The 23,519-nt window shown below is 37.8% G+C and overlaps 4 protein-coding genes across 4 annotated transcripts; 1 reads left to right on the forward strand and 3 right to left on the reverse strand.

Annotated features, from left to right (window-relative positions):
• Positions 1-735: 735 nt before the first annotated feature.
• On the forward strand, positions 736-2,752 carry LOC116117550. Its single transcript, XM_031403560.1, has 3 exons — positions 736-1,202; positions 1,704-2,133; positions 2,516-2,752. Exons 1-3 carry the CDS (start codon positions 736-738, stop codon positions 2,750-2,752), a joined length of 1,134 nt encoding a protein of 377 aa, XP_031259420.1.
• A 10,032-nt stretch (positions 2,753-12,784) lies between these two features.
• Positions 12,785-13,705, reverse strand: LOC116117552. The gene has a single exon (XM_031403561.1). The coding sequence runs from the start codon at positions 13,703-13,705 to the stop codon at positions 12,785-12,787; it is 921 nt and encodes a 306-aa protein (XP_031259421.1).
• A 285-nt stretch (positions 13,706-13,990) lies between these two features.
• Positions 13,991-18,130, reverse strand: LOC116117553 (ankyrin repeat-containing protein BDA1-like). The gene is given in 3 exon segments (XM_031403562.1): positions 13,991-15,577; positions 15,579-15,707; positions 17,296-18,130. Coding segments are annotated over 3 exon segments (1,359 nt in total). The 5' UTR covers positions 17,845-18,130; the 3' UTR covers positions 13,991-14,896.
• LOC116117573 lies at positions 18,130-21,653 on the reverse strand. Its single transcript, XM_031403584.1, has 8 exons — positions 21,269-21,653; positions 21,033-21,172; positions 20,846-20,945; positions 20,662-20,760; positions 19,900-20,247; positions 19,106-19,198; positions 18,827-19,033; positions 18,130-18,645 (listed from the first exon to the last, which is right to left on the reverse strand). Exons 1-8 carry the CDS (start codon positions 21,557-21,559, stop codon positions 18,382-18,384), a joined length of 1,542 nt encoding a protein of 513 aa, XP_031259444.1. The 5' UTR covers positions 21,560-21,653; the 3' UTR covers positions 18,130-18,381.
• Between the last annotated feature and the right edge of the window lie 1,866 nt (positions 21,654-23,519).

The following is a 23,519-nucleotide window of genomic DNA, read 5'->3' on the forward strand; positions in this document are numbered from 1 at the left end:
AGTTATTGATATGCTGAATTTCCTGATAATGTTCTTTTTAAGCTGTAGAGCTACAGCATAGCCTTTTACCTCCACTAAACTTGCCAACTTTCGCGAAGCAGCAATTTTATTCTCTTTCAGTGGTAGGTTTTAGTTTTACTCTTTCTTTGTTAGGAATTGCGCCTTGGGTCTAAGCCCGCGTTTAAACTAGGAATTCTGCAGTTAAACTGCTGAATATCTGGAAACCCACCAAAAAGATTATATCAGCAGCCTGGTCACTGCTCAAAATTTGTTTTGCAGAATAACCCGAAAGCTCTTTTTCTCTGAGTATGTGGTATGGGTTTTCTTCAGTTTTTTAAAAGGTTCTTTTGTGCCCAAGTTTGAGCTCGGTTAGTTGAAACTTTTTAAAGGTTTTTTTATATGTTGGGTTGCATTTACTGCTATTTTCACTATATTAAGTTATCAACTTTTTAATGGAAAAAAACCAACAAATTGAATATCGAACTCACTTGAAAGCTGCTATCGATTTCTTGTGAGACAAGGGCTTATATTTGATGGTGTCGATGAATTTCATTACTCAAGGATCGAGGGGAACTTTTTTGCGCTCTTACGATTTATTGGTAATCAATAAGGATTTGAAGAATGCTTCTGAAAATCTCAAATCCAAATCACCTGATATTTACAAAGACATTGTATTTCAAATGAAATTACCAATGTTATTGTCAAAGAGATGGGGGGCAGATTTTTTTTTTGTTGATGGATGAATACATTGATGCAAATAATGAGCAATTTGTATTTATATTGCGTTATGTTGATAATAATGGACACGTGATTGAACGAGTTATAGGTCTTGAACATGTTACTAGTGTCAAAGCACTGTTCCTTGAGACATCGCTTGATAAGCTATTTTCTAGATGTGGACTGAGTATGTCTAAGTTACGGGGGCAAGGTTACAATGGGGTTTGTAATATAAGAGGTGAATTTAACGATCTTAAAACTCTCATTACGAGGGAGAGTGAATGTGTCAGTATGTTCACTGCTTTGCTAATCTACTTCAAACGGTTCTTTTTAACTGTTGCAAGTAATTATCTTCCAGTTGAAGCTCTCTTTAGTACAGTTCGTAAAATGATGAATGTTGTTGAAGCCTCAGTACATCGTGATATCTTTTGGGGAAAACAAGCTCTTACAGATAATCAAGCACTTAATAGTAAATGGGCTTTCAAGTGGACAATATCTAGATCAAGATATTACTTTGAAGTCTTTTGGTGATACATGTTGGGGTTCATTTTACGATACTTTAATAAGCGTCTCATCCATAATTGATACGCTTGAGATAATTGCAGATGATGTATCAGACCTTGACCAAAAGTACCAAGCAAATATTATATTGGACTTCATGCTTTCATTTAGTTTTATTTTTTTGTCTACGTTTGATGAAAGAAATACTTGCAATTTCAAATGAATTATCATGAGCATTGTAAATGAGGGATCAAGATATTGTGAATGCTACGAAGTTGGTTGATTATGTAAGCAACAATTGCTAGTGATGAGGGAGCATGGATGGGATTCTTTATTTGGTCAAGTTTCATCGTTTTCTGTTGAACATAGTATAGATGTGCCCAACATGAATGATAAGTATCCAACTCAAGGATGACCAAGACATGAAGCTCAAGAGATCACAAATTTGTACTACTATTGCTTTGAATTATTCTATGGCATTTTAGATATGCAACTTCAAGGCTAAACAACCGTTTCGATGAGGTGAATTCTGAATTGCTTATTTGTTTGACATGTCTTTCTCCAAGCAACTCCTTTGCTGCTTTTAATAAACAAAAGTTATTTCGCTTTGCTGAATTTTATCCAAAAGAATTCTCTAGATTAGAGCTTATGGCACTTGAAATGCAACTTGAGACTTATGTTATGGATATGCGTCCTAACATTGAGTTTTTGGGATCGAAAGGGATTAGTAATCTTGCTGAAAGAGTGGTTGAGCCTAGGAAAGATAGCGTGTATCCATTAGTTTATTTGTTGGTGACATTAGCCTTGATTCTACTGGTTACTAGTCCCACTATGAAAAGAGCATTTTCAACACAGAAGATTGTAAAGGATCGACTGCAAAATGAGATTGAAGAATGGATTATTGATAATTTAGTTGTATATACAGAGCAAGATATATTTGACTTTTATAATCTGTGATATTTTGCTGGAAAAAGGTTTGCTGCTCAAAGTTTGTATTTTGGTGCCAAGTTTGATTATGTTAGCTTGTTCTTCAAATGTTGTATTTGGTTGTTTTTTGAAATTGTTATGTGATATTTTAGGTGATGAAAGCCGGTGATTAAGGCCACTTTTGACATTGTAAATCAGTATTAGTTAGAGTTGTTTGGTTTGCATTGTATTTGCTAAAATTTCTCACTGCAAAAGTTGTTGAAATAGTGAGAACTTTGTGTATTTATCTCCCATGTTCTATGAATGAAAACAGAGCAGATACATGTTGAAATTTTTCTCTCCTCATAACTCTCTCTTACATGCACGTTAGCCTTCTTTCTCTCAGTATAATCCAGCTCTAAAACCTACAATTGGTGTCAAAGCCATCCTTGATCTTTCAGGACCAAAAGCACCATACGTGAGCTTCTTCATGGCATCAAACCCAACTCCACTTTCTCCACCTATCTTCAACGGTGATCAGTTCTATGTTTGGGCTGTCAAGATGAAGACCTATTTGAGAGGCCATGGTTTGTGGCAATATGTGGAGGAGGAGAGGCAAGTTCTATAGCTTGGACCAAACCGATGCTAAACTAGATGATAATTCATGAAAAAGAGTTAGCCAAAGCTCCAAGAGCTTTGTCATGCATGCACTCAACTGTCACTGACCAAGTTTTCTCCAGGGTCATGGCGTGTGAAACTCCCAAAGAAGCTTGGGATATCCTCAAGGAGGAGTTTGGAGGAAGTAGTTAGACCCACAACATGCAAGTCCTAAATTTGAGGAAAGAATATGAGATGCTTAAGATGCAAGAGGCTGAGTCTGTCAAGGAGTATGTGGATAGGCTTATGAATGTGGTGAATAAGATTAAGTTACTTGGTGAGGAGCTGCCTAATAAGAGGATAGTGGAGAAGGTCCTGGTCAGTTTGCCTAAAAGATTTGAGGCAAAAATTTCATCCCTAGAAGACTTTAAAGATCTGTCCCAAATCAGTTTGGCTGAACTTGTCCACTCACTTCAAGCTCAAGAGTAGAGAAGGCTGCTGAGGTAAGAAATTTCAAATGAGGTAGCCATGGTTGCAAGTCAGAAAGGAAGAGTATACCATAGGGAAGACAAGAAGTATGTTGGTGAAAATAAGTGAAAAGAGAAGAGTAACTTTCAGGGAGGAAAACGTGTGGAATGAGGTCATTTCCTCCATGCTCACACTACAAAAAGAAGAATCATTCAGAAAGTAGATGCTGGTTTAGACCTGACATACAATGTAGGTCATGCAAGTAATTCAGTCACATAGAAAAAGTGTGTAAAAATAAGGGAAATCAACAGGAGCAACATGCTCAGACGTTGGAGATTCAACAACCAAGTCAAGATGCTGAGCAGCTCTTCATGGCCTCATGTTTGAATAAAAAAATTTGTGGTGATGTTTGGTTGATTGACAGTGGCTGTACAAACCACATGACTCCAAACTTGGCAAGCTTTGGGAGTCTTGATAATTCCTATCAATCTAGAGTTAAGATTGGAAATGGAGGATTTATGGAGGTCAAGGGAAGAAGTGAGGTTGTCGTTCCAACTCCATTAGGTACAAAATACATTTCAAATGTTCTTTATGTGCCTGAAATTAATCAAAGTCTATTGAGTGTGGGTCAAATGTTAGGAAAGAATTACTCATTGCTTTTTCAAAATATGTCATGCATTGTAGTTGATAGTTGTTGCAATGAATTGATGAGAGTGGGAATGCTAGGACAAAGCTTTCCAATTAAGTGGAGGAAATCAGTTTCTCAAGCTTTGTCTGCCAAGCTTGATGAGACAGAAATATAGCACAAAAGGCTTGACCATTTTCATTACATTGGCCTCAAGGAGATGAAGAGGAACGACCTTGTCCAAAATATGCTTGAAATTGAGGAGAAAGGAGGAGTGTGCCAAATCTGTCAAATAGGCAAACTCAGTAGACAACCATTCCCAGCAAATCAAGCCTGGAAAGCTATTGAAAAACTTCAGCTCATACACACAGATGTGTGCGGACCTATGCAAGTCTCTTCCTTGAATGGTAGTAGGTACTTCCTCCTGTTTATAGATGATTTTTCCAGGATGTGCTAGGTGTATTTTTTGAAGCAAAAAAGTGAGGTGGTAGCAATGTTTAAGAAATTTAAGCAAATGATGAAGAATCAAACTGGTTTAAGTCTGAAGACAATTGGAAGTGATAATGGTGCATAATACAACTCAAATCAATTTGAAGAATTGTGTGTGGGAGCTAGAATAAAGCACCAACTGAGCAGTCCATACACACCACAACAAAATGGTGTGAGGTAAAGAAAAAATAGGACTGTAATAGAGATGGCTAGGTGCATGTTGTTTGAAAAAAAAACTTCCCAAAGTTTTTTGGGTAGAAGCTGTAAATACAACAATGTATTTGTTGAACGGGCTGCCAACTAAAGCCCTCGGCAACAAGACTCCATTTGAGGCTTGGTATGGAGTAAAGCCAAGCATTGACAACCTCAAGGTGTTTGGGAGTATCTGCTATGCACATATTCCAGCTAGCAAAGGAAGCAAATTGGATGAGAGGGCTGAAACTAGAATTCTGGTTGGGTATAGTAACATGTCTAAAGCATATAGGATTTATAATCCTAAGACAAAAAAGTTTTTAGTAAATTGATAAGAGTGCAATTTATATATTTTTATTCCTTCCATACTATGTTTTTTGTTATGTTTTATGCCTAGTTGAGTTGATTAGAGTTTATTTTGTAACTTTGGCATATTTGGATAGACTTTATTAAATAATTGAGAAAAGATTAGGAAATTCCAGATTTTTGTTATTCTGACTAGTGCTGCGGTTTTCAAGTTTTTCATGGAGTTAGATTTCTTGATTGCAAAAGTATTCTTCAGAAAAAGTAAAGTAGACGAATCAAACATTCCAGAAAGGTATTATGGGCGAGAATCCGAGTTCGTTTGGGCCCTCATTAGTTGTTGCAAAACCGGACCTGGAATCCTATTTGCGAAAGGATTTCTTGGCTGAGTATTGAGTCTTTGAATGGGCCTAACTGGAGCTTCAGATATCGAAAGCAGGTGATTCAAAAGCCCCAAATTCATCTACACATCCAGGACTACAACTTTTGTGAAGTGACCAAGCCCAGAAAAGTTCTTTTACATTGCGAGAATCCTGGTGCAAACTGGATTACGAATTCTGTTTTCCATATCTGATAAGATTTTGATAGTTTTGGAAGTCTATCGTTTAGCAAAAATCTAGGAAAGTAATTTCCGTTTTTCATGGGAGAGAATTAAGGAAAAAACATATTATTTATTTATGAGTTATTAGGTTAAAAGGAGAGAACAACAGTAGCGTTTAGTTTTTAGTTTTTTTTTTTACTTTCTGCGTCAAGATGTGCGGCTGATCTTTCTTCAGTTCAAGGGGATTTTGAAGCCTGAATCATGTCATTGGTGTAACTTAACTTCAGTAACATTGTTCTCAATCTCGTTTTTATTGGAATTTTTTATGTTATCCTGTTTTAATTGTTTATAATTTTCTGTTTGGGTGATTTAGTAATGACTTGCTAAATTGTTTAATCGGAATTTTATTTGTTAGAATTAGGAATTGTGATACGTAATTGTCCTATTTCTATTCAATGAGTAACACATGATGATAAATGATTATAGACAAGTTTTCAGTCTGTCACCTTGAATAACATAACCTAAGTTAAATAATCCGATTTTGCGTGATTGTTGCTTGGATTGATCTATTTTCCTAATTCTTAAGGCTGCTATCGAATTAAACTTAGAGAGCTTATTCTAGGTTATTCAAGGGTTAGGATCTAATTGAAGAGCTTATTTCAATAGTAACTATTAAGGGAAAATTTGGGTAAAAGAGCTTGGTGTTTCCTAGGGTCAGTAATTCCATAATAACGATATAGAATAATGTTACGGTTAGTTCGTGTCCAATGCATGTTTAGGTGGATCTTGAACCGAGAACTGGTTGTTTTTAATTTGATATTTTCTACCATTGGAGATTTATTTGTTTCACTTTAGATTGCATTGATTACAACCCCTTTCATTATTCTGTTGTCGTGTTTATTGCTTAAGATTTTATTTTATTTTCCTGTTGTCTTCGTTGTGGTTATTGGCATAGAATATAGGATTTAATCAAATCATTCCCTGTGGGATCGACCCTTGCTCATCCTATATACAGTTTAGTAGTTAGGTTAGTAAGGTTAATTAATTTGGTGCATTCGGCATGCTACCATAAACTGAGATGTGAAGGTAGATGAAGCCTCTTTGTGGAATTGGGAAATAAATCAAGTTGAGAAGAAAGGAATCCTGGAGCAAGGAAGAGATCTGTTAGACAACCAAGAAGCTTCAGATTGCAGCTTAGATTTTGAAGAAGAAGCTCCTACTAGGGGCACAAGAACTTTGGCAGAGATTTATGAGAGATGTAACATGTCTTTGATGGAGCCAACATGCTACTTTGAAGTTGCAAGGGTAAAAGAATGGAGGGCAGCAATGGAAGATGAGTTAGCCATGACTGAGAAAAATGCCACCTGGGAATTAGTGGACAGACCAGTTGGGAGGAAAGTCATCCAGGTGAAATGGGTTTATAAAAGAAACTGAATTTAGATGGCTCAGTCAATAGGTATAAAGCAAGGCTTATGGTAAAAGGGTTATGTGCAACAATTTGGAGTGGATTTTTCTAACACTTTTGCACCTATAGCAAGGCATGACACAATAAGACTTCTCCTCTCACTTGCAGCCCAATTCAAGTGGAAAATTTTCCAACTTGATGTGAAGTCTGCTTTCTTAAATGGGTGGCTTGATGAAGAAATTTTTGTAGAACAACCTGAAGGGTATGAAGTTGAAAGGCAAGAGGATAAAGTGTATCTCCTTAGGAAGGCCTTGTATGGCCTGAAGCAGGCACTTAGGGCCTGATATAGCAGGATCAATGAATGCCTGATTAGTTTTGGGATTTGCAAGGAGTCCAAATGAGCATACTTTATATGTTAGAGAGATTGGTGATGAGATGACATTTGTGTCTTTGTATGTTGATGATCTCCTGGTGACAGGAAGTAATCCCACTTGGCTGAATGAATTTAAGATTGAGTTGCACAATGAGTTTGAGATGACTGACCTAGGTGAAATGAGTTTCTTCTTGGGAATGGAAGTTTATCAATCTCCTAATGGTATCTTCATTTCCCAAAAGAAATATGCTAATGAACTCCTTAAAAAATTTGGAATGGAAAATTGCAAGTCAGTTAGCACACCTCTGGTGCAAAATCAGAAGCTGTGTAAAGATGATGGAGCTGCTAAAGTGGATGAAACCAGATATAGAAGCATGGTTGGGTGCTTGTTGTACTTGGCAGCAACAAGACTTGACATTATGTATGCAGTTAGCTTACTCTCTAGATTTATGAATGGACTGAGTGAGCTGCATTTGCAAGTAGCAAAAAGAGTTCTCAGGTATGTTAGAGGCTGTGCAGACTTGCGAATTTGGTTCAGGAAAGTTGAAGAACTCAACTTATATGGCTACTTTGACAGTGATTGGGGTGGTTCTTTGCATGACATGAAGAGTACCCTAGATTATGTTTTTTTTCTTAAACTCAGGTGCCATAAGCTGGATTTCCAAAAAACAAGAGGTTGTAGCACAATCAACTGCAGAAGCAGAATATATTTCTACTATTGCTGCAGTCAACCAATTGATTTGGTTGAGGAAAATTCTAAAGGATTTAAGGCTGGAATAGAGTGAGGCAAATGTGGTGTATTGTGACAATCGATCAGCAATTGCTATGACCAAAAATCCAGTCCTTCATGGCTGCACTAAACATATCAAAATCAAATACCATGCAGTGAGGGAAGCTGAGCAAAATAGTGAAGTGAAGCTGATTCATTGCAAGGGAGAAGATCAAGTGGCTGATGTAATGACTAAACCCATGAGCAAATCCAAGTTTGAAGAATTAAGATTCAAACTTGGAGTTTCCAACAAGAATATCAAGGAGGAGTGCTAAAATCTGTGATATTTTGTTGGAAAAAGGTTTGCTCTCAAAGTTTGTATTTTGGCGCCAAGTTTGATTATGTTAGGCTGTTTTTCAAATGTTGTATTTTGTTGTTTTTTGAAATTGTTAGATGATGTTTTAGGTGATGATAGCCAGTGATTAAGGCCACTTTTGACATGTAAAACAATATTAGTTAGAGTTGTTTGGTTTGCATTGTATTTGTTAAAATTTCTCACTGCAAGAGTTGTTGAAACAGTGAGAACTTTGTGTATTTATCTCCCCTATTCTATGAACGAAAACAGAGCAGACACATGTTGAAATTTTTTTCTCTTTATAACTCTTTCTTACATGCACGTTAGCCTTCTTTCTCTTAGTATAATCCAACTCTAAAACCTACATTGACAACATTGATAATGAGACTACCATAGAACATGTACAAAACATGAAAGCTTATTGAGGTCATTGTGAGTAAATTGAGCATAATTGATGTCAAATTCTTAATATTCTCTTTTTTATTTTTGGAAATTCTTAAAGATTATTATTTTTCAAATCTGTAAGATGACATTCTTGATGGATCTATACTGTGATACCTGCTATTGTTACTTTGTCCTAAATTTTGCCTTATACAAGATATATTCCCTTGAATCTTTGATAAAAGGAAAATATATGTTTTCAAGGTTGCATCTGCTACTTGTCCTGGAACTATCAAGGGTTCACCTACCTTGAGCTCACCGTTCTTCACATTGTAATAGGCAATAACCAGTCCAGTACTTTTAAGGTCTTAATTTGAAGTGCGTGAAGCACAAAAAATAGGAGCTCCAAAAACTGAGTCTCAAGTTAAGGTGATTTATTTCTCTTTTTCCCTACCAATCTATTTATAGTTATGTTTGCTGAATCTATGCATGTTACATAGCTAATCCCAGTCCTGCAAAAAGGTGGAGCTTGTCGCAGGGAGATGACACATGTAAAACATACAAGTGCAATCTTATGAGCTGTCTGAAACATATAGTTGATGGAGATGAACGTTGAGAAAAGTATATTGATTTTGTTTGTGTTGAAGGAATTTATGCTCTGATTCTGAATTGTTTATATAATTTGTCTTTATGACTTCCCTAAATAACTTATTCTATCTTACAAGATTGCTAGTTCTTTTTCATTTGAATTCACTGCAGATTGTTGAACTTCTGCCTACAAATAATTTGCCCACCAGTCCTAGGTCTGGGTGAATTTCATGAGTTGCTTTGATGGTTTCGCATGGAAACGAAGGAGAAAAACAGATGAACGAAAAAGAAACGTGAGACTGCAATAATGCTCTATTTTTTATTAAAAAAACGGGGGTAAAAATATACAACGCACACGCCACTGTTCCAACTAATGAAATTTCAAAATTCAAATTTAAACTTACTACACCTACTAATACACGTACAAGCATGAGTGAAATTATACTTAACCAAACCTAATACACCTAAACATGTCACTGAATCAATCCAATACAGTAACTCAAAATTTGCTTCTACATGAACAGTGGGAGTCCAACTGGTGGTAAAACTGCAGTTCTAAAAGTTTCTGCCAACTTCTTCATTTCCAGCATGGTATCACCATTCAACACTCCTCCTTGATATCATTGCTGGAAACACCAAGTCTGAATTGAAGATATTCAAACTTGGCTTTGGACAATGGCTTAGTCATAATATCAGTAACTTGTTCTTCTCCCCGGCAGTGTATCAACTCAACCTCACGATCTTGCTCAGCTTACCTTACTGCATGGAATTTTATCTTAATATGCTTTGTACGGCCATGATGAACTGGGTTTTTGGCCATAGCAACAGTGGACAGATTATCACAAAAAATCACAGTAGTCTATTTCTGAGCTTACTTTAGATCATTCAAAATCTTCTTAAGCCAAATGGCTTGATTCACAGCTGAAGTAGCAGAAATATATTCTGCTTCTGCAATTGACTGAGCTATTGATTCCTGCTTCTTAGACATCCAACACACAACACCTGAATTCAGAAAAAACACATAGTCGAATGTACTCTTCATATCATCAATCAATCCAACCCAATCACTGTCAGAATGTCCCACAAGCTGGAAATTTTCAGACTTCCTAAACCACACACCAAGTCCAGGATTACCTTTAATATACCCGAGCACCCTCTTGGCTGCCCTGAAATGGTTTTCACTTGGATTACTCATAAACCTAGAGATGAGACTTATTGCAAACATTAAGTCAGGCCTGGTTGCTATTAGATACAACAAACAACATATTAACTTTTGTATAAACTCTTATCTACCTTTATAGCCCCATCTTTTTTTGCTCAATTTCTGAGTTGCAACCAACGGTTTATTGACAAATTTACATTTATCCATGCCAAATTGTTTAAGAACCTCCACAACATACCTCCTTTGATTAGCAAATATGCCACATGAAGCTTGATTAATCTCCATACTGAGGAAGTAAGACATTTTCCCAAGGTCTGTCATTTCAAATTCACAATGCATGGCTTCCTTAAACTCATTCAACTTACTTAGACTGCTTCCGATAATGAGAAGATCATCAACATATAGTGAGACAATAATCAGTTCACCCTCCACCTCTCTTACATATAATGTGTGTTCATTGGGACTTCTCAAATAACCCAAGCTGCTCAAATATTCATTGATCCTGCTATACCAGGCTCTAGGAGCTTGTTTTAGTCCATATAAAGCCTTCCTCAAGAGATACACTTCATTCTCTTGGCCCTTAACGTGGTACCCATCCGGTTGCTCAACATAAATCTTTTCATTGAGCCATCCATTCAAAAATGCAGACTTGGCATCCAGTTGGAATATTTTCCACCCAAATTGTGCAGCCAAAGCAAGTAACAGTCTGATTGTGTCAAGCCTTGCCACCGATGCAAATGTATCTTGGAAATCAAATCCATATTATTGAGCAAATCCCTTAACAACCAACCTTGCTTTGTGCTTATGAACTGAACCATCAGGATTAAAATTTTTCTTGAAAATCCACTTGACTTGAATCACTTTTCTATCCCTTGGTCTATCCACAAGCTTCCAGGTCCGATTTTTCTCTATCATTGCTAACTCCTCCTGCATAACAACTCTCCAAGCTTCAAATTTTGTTGCTTCAGTGAAGCTTGTTGGTTCAAGTGCAGCCATATTATACCTCTCATATACCTCAGCCAATGATCGAGTACCTCTAATCGGGAGCTCTTCTTCAGTTTCACTTCCATCTTCCTTAACAACTTCATCACTAATAGCATTAGTTTGTTGTGGACTTTCTCCTTCATCAACTTTGTTCTCTTCCCAATTCCAAACACCTTTCTCATCAACCTTTAAGTCTCTAGTGATATGGATCTTCTTGGTTTCTGGATTATACGCTCTATATGCCTTAGAATGATTACTATATCCACTAAAAATTCCTATAGTTGCTTTGTCATCCAACTTCCTCATTTTGACTACTAGAACCAAGACATAACAAATGCTGCTAAAGACCCTTGAATGATCCACAGTAGGTTTGATCCCATACCAAGCTTCATAAGGGGTTTGGTTGATCAAGACTTTTGTGGGAAGTCTATTAAGCAAATAGACTGAAGTGTTTACAGCTTCTGCCCAAAAACATTTTGGTAGTTTCTTCTCAGCCAACATGCATCTCGCCAACTCCACAATGATTCTATTTCTTCTTTCACTTACTCCATTCTGTTGTGGAGTATAAGGGCTGCTGAATTGGTGCTTAATTCCTGCCTCTATACAGATGGTTTCAAACTCTTTTGATGTATACTCACTTCCATTGTCACTCCTCACCATTTTGATACTCAAACCAGTTTGGTTTTCAACCAACTGTTTAAACCTCCCAAAAACTCCAACCACTTCATTTTTTTGCTTCAAAAAATACACCCAACACATTCTAGTTTTATCATTAATAAACAAGACAAAATAATTACTCCCATTCAAAGAAGTTGTTTGCATAGGTCCACATACATCCGTGTGGATGAGTTGGAGTTTTTCTACAGCTCTCCAAGTTTGTTTTACGGGAAAGGGAGGTCTGCTCAGCTTGCCAAGTTGACATGCATGGCAAATGGATTTCAGTTCATCAATTTTCAGCATGTTCAGGACTAGCTGTTTGGTCTGTATTTGCTTGAGGCCGTGGTAGTGATAATGGCCAAAACGTTTGTCCCAAATTTCAGATTCATCTAGCTTAGCACTATGAGCTTTGAATTCTGATTTTTTCCAGTCAATGGGAAAGCTTTTTCCCATCATTCTAACTCTCATAAGTTCACTGCCCTCACTATCTAGTATCTTACAAGATTGATCCTGAAAATATAGGACATATTATCTCTCTAACATTTGTCTAACACTAAGTAAACTTTGATTTAATTCAGGAGCATAAAGCACATCAGAAATCAGCTTAATACCTGATTGACTTTGCATAGCCACATCACCTCGCCCTTTGACATCCATAAATTCTCCATTCCCTATCTTGACCTTGGATTGAAACGCCTTGTCCAAGCTGATGAAGCTTTGCAAATTTGGAGTCATGTGATTGGTGCACCCACTATCAATCAACCAGGTTTCATTGCATGGTGAGGCTGTCCCGTAGGATGCCATAAATAATTGCTCAGCGTCCTGCCCTTGCTACACATCTTCAACTATCTTAGCTTGCTGCTGAGAGGATTCCCCTTTATTTTTACAAACTCTCTCTATATGGCCGAATTGTTTGCAGGCTCTACACTGAATTCTTGGTCTAAACCAGCACCTTTTTTCTGAGTGTCCATTTTTCTTACAATAGGAACACGATGGATACTCTTTTATCCCAGCAGATTTGTTCCACTGAACGTTGGCCTTCTCTTTCCCTTTGTTGTCTCCTGCATTTCTCTTATTTCCTCCATGTATAAACTTTTCTTTATGTGTTGCAACCATAGCACCTTCACCTGCGTCTTCTAGCCTTAAAAGCCTCCTTTGCTCTTGAGCTTGTAAGGAATAGACCAGCTCAGTAAGTGTTATTTGAGTCAGGTCTTTAGAATCCCCAACAGAGGAGATTTTAGCCCCAAGCCTTTCAGGTAGACTCAACAACACTTTCTCCACAATTCGTCTATCCGTCAACTCCACCCCAAGCAGTCTAATTTTATTAACCACACTCATTAATCTATCAACATACTCCCTCACCTTCTCAGTTTCTTGCATTCTCAGCAACTCAAATTCTCTTCTCAAGTTCAACACTTGCATGCCTCTTGTTGTATCACTACCCGTATACTCTTCTCTCAACTTATCCCATGCTTCCTTTGGTGTTTCATACGCCATGATCCTTGTGAATACAAGGTCAGTCACTGCTGCATGAATGTGAGAGAGAGCTCTCAGTGCCTTGGTAGCCTCTTCTTCATGAATCCTGATTTGATTCAGGGTGGGATTTGGTTCCAAGTGAGGCAGTTGACGATTCTCTTCCACGTACTGCCACAGACCTTGTCCACGAAGGAATGCTTTCATCTTGACTGCCCACATGTGGTATTGCTCGCCATTAAAAACTGGAGGAGTGAGAGAGGCTGAAGGTTGCGCCATTAAAACTGAATGTTTGGAGTTTTGACAAAGTGAGTGTCGTAATAAGGGTTGAAAGTGAGGAGAATGAAGGTTAATTATCAGGCTCTCTAAGATTTATATATGCTCTGATACCACTTGTTGGTTTTGCATGGAAAAGAAAGAGAAAAACAGATGAACGAAAGAGAAACGTGAGACTGCAATAATGCTATGTTTTTTATTAAAAAAACAGGGGTAAAAATATACAACGCACATGCCACTGTTCCAACTAATGAAATTTCAAAATTCAAATTTAAACTTACTACAACTATTAATACACGTACAAGCATGAGTGAAATTACACTTAACCAAACCTAATACACCTAAACATGTCACTGAATCAATCCAAAACAGTAACTCAAAATCTACTTCTGCATGAACAGTGGGAGTCCAACTGGCAGTAAAATTGCAGTTCAAAAAGTTTCTGCCAACTTCTTCATTTCCAGCATGGTATCACCATTCAACATGCTTCCATTGAATGTCTTTCATCTGACACGCCTTCCCTATGGTGTTAATCTTGTAATGATCAGAGACATATTTTATGATACTGGTGTAGTTGTAGAGCACTTTGTTGGTTCCTAGTACCGCAATTTCAAAGGCAGCCTTCAGGCTAAATGAATTTCCGTAAATAAATGTCATTATATTGAAGGGCTCCTTCACAGTTGCAGAGGCTTCATAATCTCCAAGGCTATTTGGCTAGCAGTGCTATCATGCAAGTTAAAAGTGCCACTTAAAATAAATTTTGAACAACATCTATATTTCTGAATTTATTTGGTGTTTGTTGATATAGGTGTTTTTGGAGAAGAAGAGTTGGTCCTAGTGTGGGTCCAGGTGGACGGTGGATCGGTGGAGTTAGTGTTAAACATTGATTATTCTCTATATTATGAATTCCTCTATTATCTGTTTACTATCATTACGTTGGAACACAATATTGGATGTAATATTCATAATATGAAATTGAGAATCAAAATAAATTAAACAACGAACTTTTAACTTATAACATGTAGTATCTACTGACATTGATACTAGTTTGGTTTTGTAAGAGATCTCACCATATTATTATTGTATAGTATGAAAAACTGACAACGAGGGTGCTACAATTTTATGCAGAGGGGACTGCTAAAAGACTTCATTCCTGGTGCGACGGGTGTTAAGGATATAGCACGATTTTAGGGTTTAGGTCAACATTTGAAATCTTGTGGTGGGGATGATATTCACTACAAGCTTTCCAATCCGCTTCATATATGTTCTAACCCACTTGGTTAGAAATGGTATAATTTCAGGCAAGATTGCCGTCAACACAGTGAGGAAGAGCCATAATTTTTCTGGTGCAAGATTGGGCACAGCAGTATTGTAAGTGGAAAACATTGCAAGCATACATACTTGAAGCTCTAATTGCAAGGGAAAATTGTGAGTGAGGATGTAGATCATGTGAAGAGACAATGCAAACCCAATTGAGTTGGAAGCCATAAAAATGCCGTATGTAACAGCATTCACAGATCCCAAAATAGAACTCCCTACTTTATTTTTGTTGTTGATGCTAGTGCCGTTGTCTTGCCAAACGCCGCCTGGAGGATTCATTCCAGCTTGGAAGGTTGCAGTTGCCACCAAAACTGCGATAATTAATAATGCATTACGGGCTTCACCAGGGGAGTCTCTATCCTTTTTGAACTTGAAGTAGTCCTCCAAATCAGTTGGCCGTTGTTGTAATGGACGTCCATGTCCCTCTGTTGTTGCAGGAGTGTTTACAAAGATTTGATTGTCATTTGTCGATGAAGGAATAATATCTATCTTTCTCATAGCTCTAGCACTGCGAAGGATCTCTTTGATTTCTCTATCCCCAGCTTTGCTTGGGAAAAATCAGTAGCACATCAAGTGCAGTGAGAACGCTTTGGTCTGTTGCGTTTACTTCCAACAGCTGTGGACCAGTTACTCCATTGCCAAATAACAGTTCCATTACCTGCACATTGCTTTTTTCTACTTTTCTTTAAATTCCTGGCTTTCAACTTTCTATTCAAGCAGTAACAGCCACCATTTAATTTCACATTTTTTAGTATACGAATTGTTCTAGTTTGCAAACCGATTCTTTTTAGGGTACCAAATCCTAATTTGTAATTAAAGTCATATAGGTGCAGGTGCTACTTGCAGGGAGGCGTATTCTTTCAAATAACAGATACCAATTGATATTCACAAACTAACTGGCGACATTATGCCGCAGAAACACAAGGACAACGGCAAAGTTTTATTCCACAGGATGATTAATACCTGAGCTCTGTTTTAAAAACCGGACCGGACCGGTTGGTCCAACTGGTTGGACCAGGGCCCGGGGCCTTCTCCAGGCAAGTTCACTCTTTTTAACTATTTAAAGTTTAAAATATAACAAACACACCCCTGATTATTACCATCAGTCCCTGAAGGTTTCAAATCTAGCAAACAAACCCTTTGGACAAATGCAAATCGGCAATGACCTCCCCTTTTCTGGCGACCTTCCACCTTCCCTTACTGTCGGAAACCACCTCTGAGTTCTGACTTTCTTTGGCGCTGTCACGCTTCATCTCCAGCCGCCGGGTGACGTTTCGTCGTCCACCTTCGCCGCGAGATTTTTCTTCCATTTCCCGGCATCGATCGGCCTTCTCTGGCATCGACAAGCTTCCTCAGCCACCGATCTACCTTCTCCCAAGCTCCCTTGCCGTCGTTCACGAAGATCCAGTCATCTCACCAAAACAAGCAACCGCGACCAGTGACTTTACCACCGATCTGCCATTTTCCGACGATGCCTCTACTTGCTAGCTGCCGATTCACCCTCCCCATCATTCGATCTACCCTCCCTGGTGTGTCGCCGCTGGTCTCCCAATCGATGGTCGATTTGCATTTGGCCAGGGTTGTGTTTGCTAGATTTCAAACCTTTAGGGTCTGATGGTAATTATTAGGGGTGTTTTTGTTAGATTTTAAACATGTCAAACCATCGGTTCAACCGGTGGTCCAACCCCTCAGGTACACTGTTTTAAAAACCAGATTGGAGGGCAAACCGCTCTGATGGTCGGTTCACGGTTCAACCGGTTGGACCGGTTGAACCGTGAACCGGCCATCAGAGCGGTTTGCCCTCCGATCCGGTTTTTAAAACAGTGTACCTGAGGGATTAGGTAAAGAAGGTTTATAATTGGTGCTAAATTAGCTGTTTTTAAGTTTGTAAATGACGAATAACTTAACACCAATATTTAGTTACGTTAAGAGCATTGACCTACTAATAAAATAAGTTAAATTTCTTTTCAAAATAATAATAAAAAAAAAACTTAATCTTCTCGATAGAGATTAGTCGAGTTTGACCTCAATTTGATCATGGTTTATAAAATTAAACACATTATTTTAAGAAAATGGTTTTGGAAAGATGTCCAAGCCAACAAAGTTCTGACAATGGCCTTAAATTGTGAAGTCAAATGCGCCCTAATAACGATCTGAAAGAGTGAAGCTGAAAGAACAAGAGGCAAATACATACCAGAAAATGGAATTATCGAAAACAGGATTAAATCTGAGAATATTATATCGTACTTGCCTGGCGTTGTTTCTCAGGTGGCTAAATGCAGCACTGTATTGCCCTGCTCATCTTTCATATTCAAGATGCTTTCCTTCTTCATATCTCTAATCCAGTCCAACAAAACTCTAATCCCTTCAAATTGGTTGTTCTTAACAGCAAGGTGCAGAGCAGTTTCTCTTTGAACAGTCACATATTTGGCACAGTCTGGACAAGCTGACAGCATTTCGCTTATTACATCACCTCTCCCTTTGATAGCTGCGCAATGAAGTGGAGTCTTTTTATCTCTACCTTGCAGAAGACAAAGCGTCGGGTCAACTTTTATCAACTCCCTTACAATCTCTACATACCCATTGGCTGATGCCACATGCATGGAGCTAAAATCATCTTGATTCACTTCTTTAGCGTATTCTGGTTTCAGCCTTATAATCTCCTTCACAAAATGAATATGCCCGTATGCAGAAGCAACATGGAGGGGATTAGCTGCTGAAGAAAGAGCAGCGGTTTGGAGAAACAAGGGATTTCGTAGCAGAAGTTGGTGCAATTTTTGGACATCTCCTGTTAGAGCTGCTTCAAAGAGTTCTCTGTCCATGCTGGTTGAATTTATCAAGCTGTTTTCTCTGGGAATGCTAAACGCAAACGTATTGAAGTGGTCATACAGGGAAAATGTAAAATAATATGACAGATGATACTTGTTTTGTTATTTGTTTATTTCCTTGGTCATACTGTTCAAAGGTTTAACTAAGACTCTACACTGCGCAAAATTAAAGTTGAGACACATGTCAAGCTCTATCATAGCTCTACTTGATGAGTTAGATATAATGTAGAAGGTTTTGAGTATAGGAAAACCTTTCCAAAACCTTTACAACTATCGTTATTTCAATAAGAAACTACTCCACTGTGTAAAACACATTATATGATAACCTATACCGAGTTGAGAATCAAGAAACCCTTGATTGATTGAGAATGCAAAAAATACACAAAGCTGTGAAAAAATAGCAATTCCCTTCGGTTAGATTCTCCCAAGTTTAGCAGACCCTAGCTGCTCTGCCACATAGTACATATAAAATGAATGACAAAGAATAAGGGGGGCTGAGTTCTAGTGGCACTGTAGTAAGCCACCGTTTACTTAAAGCCCAGGTATTGATTCAAGATTGTATTTCTGGGACTGAGAAGTTTCAGCTTCTCGGCTGTCCTGCAACTTTGGTTTCGTCATGGCATCAAGAGTTTGCAAATATGTGTATGATGCACTCCGATTAGATGGAGGAGTTGGATTGCTTATTCGACTGGCAAGGAAGCGACGAATCAGGCCTCTGAGGAATGGGGCCATGGTATCCGGCTCATATTCTAAGTAGTACATGATTCCTCCCATACATGCACAAAATAATGCCACCTGCAACAGTTTGGAAGCACACATTCAGCTTATGAACATAACAAGTTACACTGATTCAACAAACTGAAAACTCTCAATTTCACCATTTAATTACATAAACCATCTTAAGTCAACAAAATATGGGAGGTGTTTCTTAGTCAATGAAGAATTCTCTCAAAGTAAAGGATATACATGAGCATACCTCAGCATTCTTTACATCAGGAATCAGAAGACGGTTTACTAAAATATACCATAATGAATCTCCTGCTCTTGGAAGAACATATAGAGCAAGTTCACCACGTCTAGCTTTCTTCTCTAGTAGTACAGAAAGGGCTGATATTGCACCTGCTATCCAATATACAAGCTTGTGATCTTTTGAGGCGACTTTTCTGTGCACACATATGACTCCCTTCATCACCCAAAAGAATAATTAGAATCTATTCATGCTGGTTTTAAAGAAAGAAAATGACAAGACAGTTACCTGAAACATTCCAACAAATGCAGACAAGAATGTTGTTGAGCGAACAGCTCCTTTAAGAGCAAGCCAACAGGTACGAGCAGGAGCATCCATGAACTAGAGATGCTTCATAATATTAGGGAGGCAAAAGAAAAAATAACAACTAAATTCCAAAAGTGAAATTTGACTAACATACTTAGCTAGAAACCAATACCAATCATCAAAATCAAAATCCAAGAAGAAATCTATCAGATTATACAAATGGCCTTTGTTGTACAGAAATAATGCAAGTTCATACTGCTAGTATAACATGCTATTCATGTCCAACCAACTATGACTTTGGTATAATAACTCAGTAGTGAAATGCTGTACTATCATGTATGAAAGACCAACATATTTATCCAATTATGGAAAGTCCTGATTCAGACAAGGGGCCAGGCCAAGGAATTTACCATGCCTCAATGAAAAAATGGATGAAGCTGATAATGTCTATGATGAAAGTCACGTGAAATAACCATTTTCCTTTCTTAGGCAATGCTGTTAACAAGAGGCATTCTTTGACACATCATGAGCTTTAACCATGTCAAGCTTATTCAACACATGTTTCAATCTTTTGGAAGAGTTGCAGAGGACAGAAGAAAAGACGGCTGTCTTGTAGTGGAGGTAGATTTGTGGTTGGAGTGTATTCAAGATAGGTGTTACAATACCCACACAAAATTCTTCATTCATCGTGCATGGTTTTGTCATTTACATTTGTCTTAAAAGTGGAAGCATAAGAAAGCGAAGTTAAAACATGAAACCATGAGCGAAAGGTATACCTTCTGTAGGTGCAGAACAACAAATGGCACAAATGTCAAGGAAAAGTAAAGCGGAAATGTTTTTCTGAATGTAGCTGATGCTGCATTAGCATTGTGAGTCAGACATGAATCTGTGTCTGGATGAATAACAGAGCAAGGAATAATAGAGGGGAACTCTTCCAACTTCACTGGGTTGAACTTCTTTCTACTAGATAAATAAGCTGAAAGAGAGGCAACATCGAATGGACCACCTCGACAGCTATCCCTGACAGCCTTGTAAACAGGTGCTGCAACTGGACCAGTCTTCTGTATAAACTCTTGATATGATTTTGGCAAGCTCTCAGGACGCATGACAAAGGCATACATAACCTAAAAAGAGCCTTTGAATCAGTGAAAGGGGGAAAAAAACACATGAAAGATCAGAGGACGGAATTTTCATATGTGCAAAAGACATGATAAAATTCCAACCACATGTTAAAATTGTAAAGTACCAGGTTTCCTATTTACTATACAAGTAGTGGCATCTAAGACAATATTCTATCCTTAAGTAAGAAATTAGTAAGAAGCAAACATTCCGCATGGAAACAGTTAAATAACTGACTGCAATGAATTTCAAAAAGTTTTCCGTTTCACATCACCAGCCTCTCAACAACTTTCTCACCTCCTATTATCAGATGTTCCACCAGCATCATTCAGTGTAAGTTGATAACGCAAAATAAATCATAAACTTAATTTATTGAGAATAATTTATTGATTGAAAAATATATATCAACTTGAAATTACCTGGGCACAGGCTAGAGCAAAGAGCAAGGAGTCTCCATGTCTCCAATAACTACCCCACAAGTGAAACTTGTTCTTAGACTTAGCAGAATTATATGCACACTGATAACAACAAATACGCAGACATTAAAACCTGAATTCCCAAAACTTGAAACAGGTGACATATGATATAAACTCTCAAATGTACCTGAGCCACTCTAGCCAAAAGATAAAGAGCAAGCGTTCGTCTCCTATTCGAATCATCTAAAGCTAAAACCGACAAACCAGCAATTGAACCTGCTAAAAATCTGCTCCAATCATATATCCCTTTAAATGAACCCAACAAAACCACAACCAAATCAAACCAAAAGATAATATGAACGAAAAAAACTTACGAATTAACCGGTGTCTCCTTGTTTCTGAACTTTCTCAACAAACACCTAAGCGCATGATAAGATCCAGTAAACCCACCAAACAGTAAACCTATTCTACAAGCTTCTTCTCGCACAATCAAATCTTTCTCTGACACAAGTTGCTGTAATCAACCAAAACAAAACAGAAAATTCAAATTTTCACACAAATTGTAATCAAAATTCAAATTCATGAAAGGCACATTAAGAGAAATTCTTACTTTGAGATCGAGAATGGAAGAATAAGACTGGCGACGCGCGAGCTTGAAAGCGCGTAGTAGAATTCCAATCCCAACTCTCACGCCGTACGAAAGAAGAAAGCTTTGGCAGAGATTACCGATGGCGTTTGCAACACAAGACTCGTCAGACGCGTGATGACACGGAGGCTTGGAGCCATCAGCGCGCGAGCGTTCTCGGCGTTGAAGTTCTTCTATAGCCTCGCGAAGCCGCTCCTCGGCGTCACGCAAACGGCGCTCCGCTTCGGTATCGGGGATTTTGTGGACAGATGACATTGAGATTTGGTGACTGGATGGGAGTGATATTGAGAGGAGGGATTTGGCATCTGCAAATTGTGACTATAATGACTTTGTTTTAACTTATAAGACAGTATAAGACGTAATAAATGGCAACAAAAACAAAGTTCTCCGTTCGCGGAAGTGTTTTTTCTGATTTGGTTTTGGAGCAGTGCCAGCTGATGATAAAGTCTTAAAGTTATTTGAATATTTCGTTGGGAAGGTCATTAACGTAATTTTCAATGACAATAGAATTCTGTCTTTTAAAATAGTTTTGAAAAATAATACTGAACCTGTATTTCAATATTATAAATACGATAATACAATGACCTATATTATAATATTATTTTAGAAATTAATTTTTGAATATTAAATATACTTGTTTTTAAATTGAATAAAGAGTGATGTATCTGAAAATTAGAGGTTATGGTAAACTTTAAAATCAGGTTGAGTAACTTGTACTTGATGTAATTTACTCAGATTGTGACAAAGATTCATCCACTACAGCCCCATTACACAATGGTTTTTAGCCGTTGGATTGGATTTTCTTTTAGTTGAGTAACTTGTGCTTCAAGTATTTATATATTTGCTTTGCTCGTATTATTATTAAGAATAAAAGAGATTAGAAACCTGTTGAAAAATCATGTAAATATAATATCACTTAAGAAACACTGACATCACATCAAAACTAAATTTTGTTTCCACTGTCGGAATTTTGGTCTTGCCATTGCTTGTTATACATGGTTGCTTCATCAGCCAAGTTTTTGAGCTTCTTGAAATCCTCAGTTTGCCTGAAGAGTATGACACCAACCACTGTCAAAAACACTCCTGCCTTGCACACCAAATTCCCAGTTTGTCCAACTACATCTAGCCCCGTCAATGCGTCTACAATGTATGCCATGAAGAATCCCACCATAGCAGCTCGACCTGTCATATAAATTTTATTAATAAAATTATGATATTGCTACTTTAAGACAAAAGTACGAAGAGGCTTTCAGAGTAGAATTCTGACCATTGAGTAGCTCAGCCTCTGGGGGATGTGATCTCCTCAGCCATGCCCACCAAGGTATGATGGAGCTCCTAAACAGTACTGTTCTTGGTTGGTAGCTGATTCTGGGTACATTTCAAGAAGCCTTCTCCTTTTTGCTTCTACAAGAGATCCGCACATAATAATTACTTAGCAATTTAGATTACTAGTATTGAAGTGTCTTTCTCTATGAAGAAACAAGTTTAGCATCTACTCAAAGAAATTCTCTTAAGCAAAAGTAATCTTGTTGGATGATAAGGCACTTACCTGCAACAATCAATCCATCTTGCCGTCCTTAACAAACATATTTAATTCTTCCAAAGCTCATTCATGAATTTAGGAGCCGAAGATTCTGTCTCCGAACCATGCTTTAATTCATCTTCAACATCCTTTGACTTACCCGTTTGTAAAGAAGACGTCTCTTGTTGTTCAACTATGTCTAAACTTTTTTGGCCCTCCACATTTAAAGTAACTACATTTGACACCTGCTTTGTTCCAACAGAGCGGGCAGGTCTTATTTGAGGCTGTTGTTTCTTAGTTACATGGTTAGAGCTGCCGGCTCTTTGCAGTGAAGCAGAAATGGCAACGGTAGCCATGATCGTTTCAACAGAATTCTTTGTTTACTTCTTTTCTATTTCTTTCTATATTGTTCTTTTTTGTTATGATGGAAGAACAAAAAGCAGAGAAGGCCCATACTTGACAATAAATAAGATTATCTTCTCTTCCCGTTTTTTGTCAGTAAAGTTATGGGAAGCTGGCGAGATCAAGTACGTTGCATTTTGAGAGTTCACCAAGACAATCATCTCTTGTCCCAAATAATTATGGATAGATTCACTGAAGAACATTAGAGTCACCGCAAATTACCAGGATTTTGAGAAATCCCGTCAATTTGGAGTTTTTACTAATTGATAAATGTACCGATTGCGAAGGCTT

The sequence above is a fragment of the Pistacia vera genome, unplaced genomic scaffold (assembly GCF_008641045.1).
Source record: "Pistacia vera cultivar Batoury unplaced genomic scaffold, PisVer_v2 Contig818, whole genome shotgun sequence".
Lineage (NCBI taxonomy): Eukaryota > Viridiplantae > Streptophyta > Magnoliopsida > Sapindales > Anacardiaceae > Pistacia > Pistacia vera.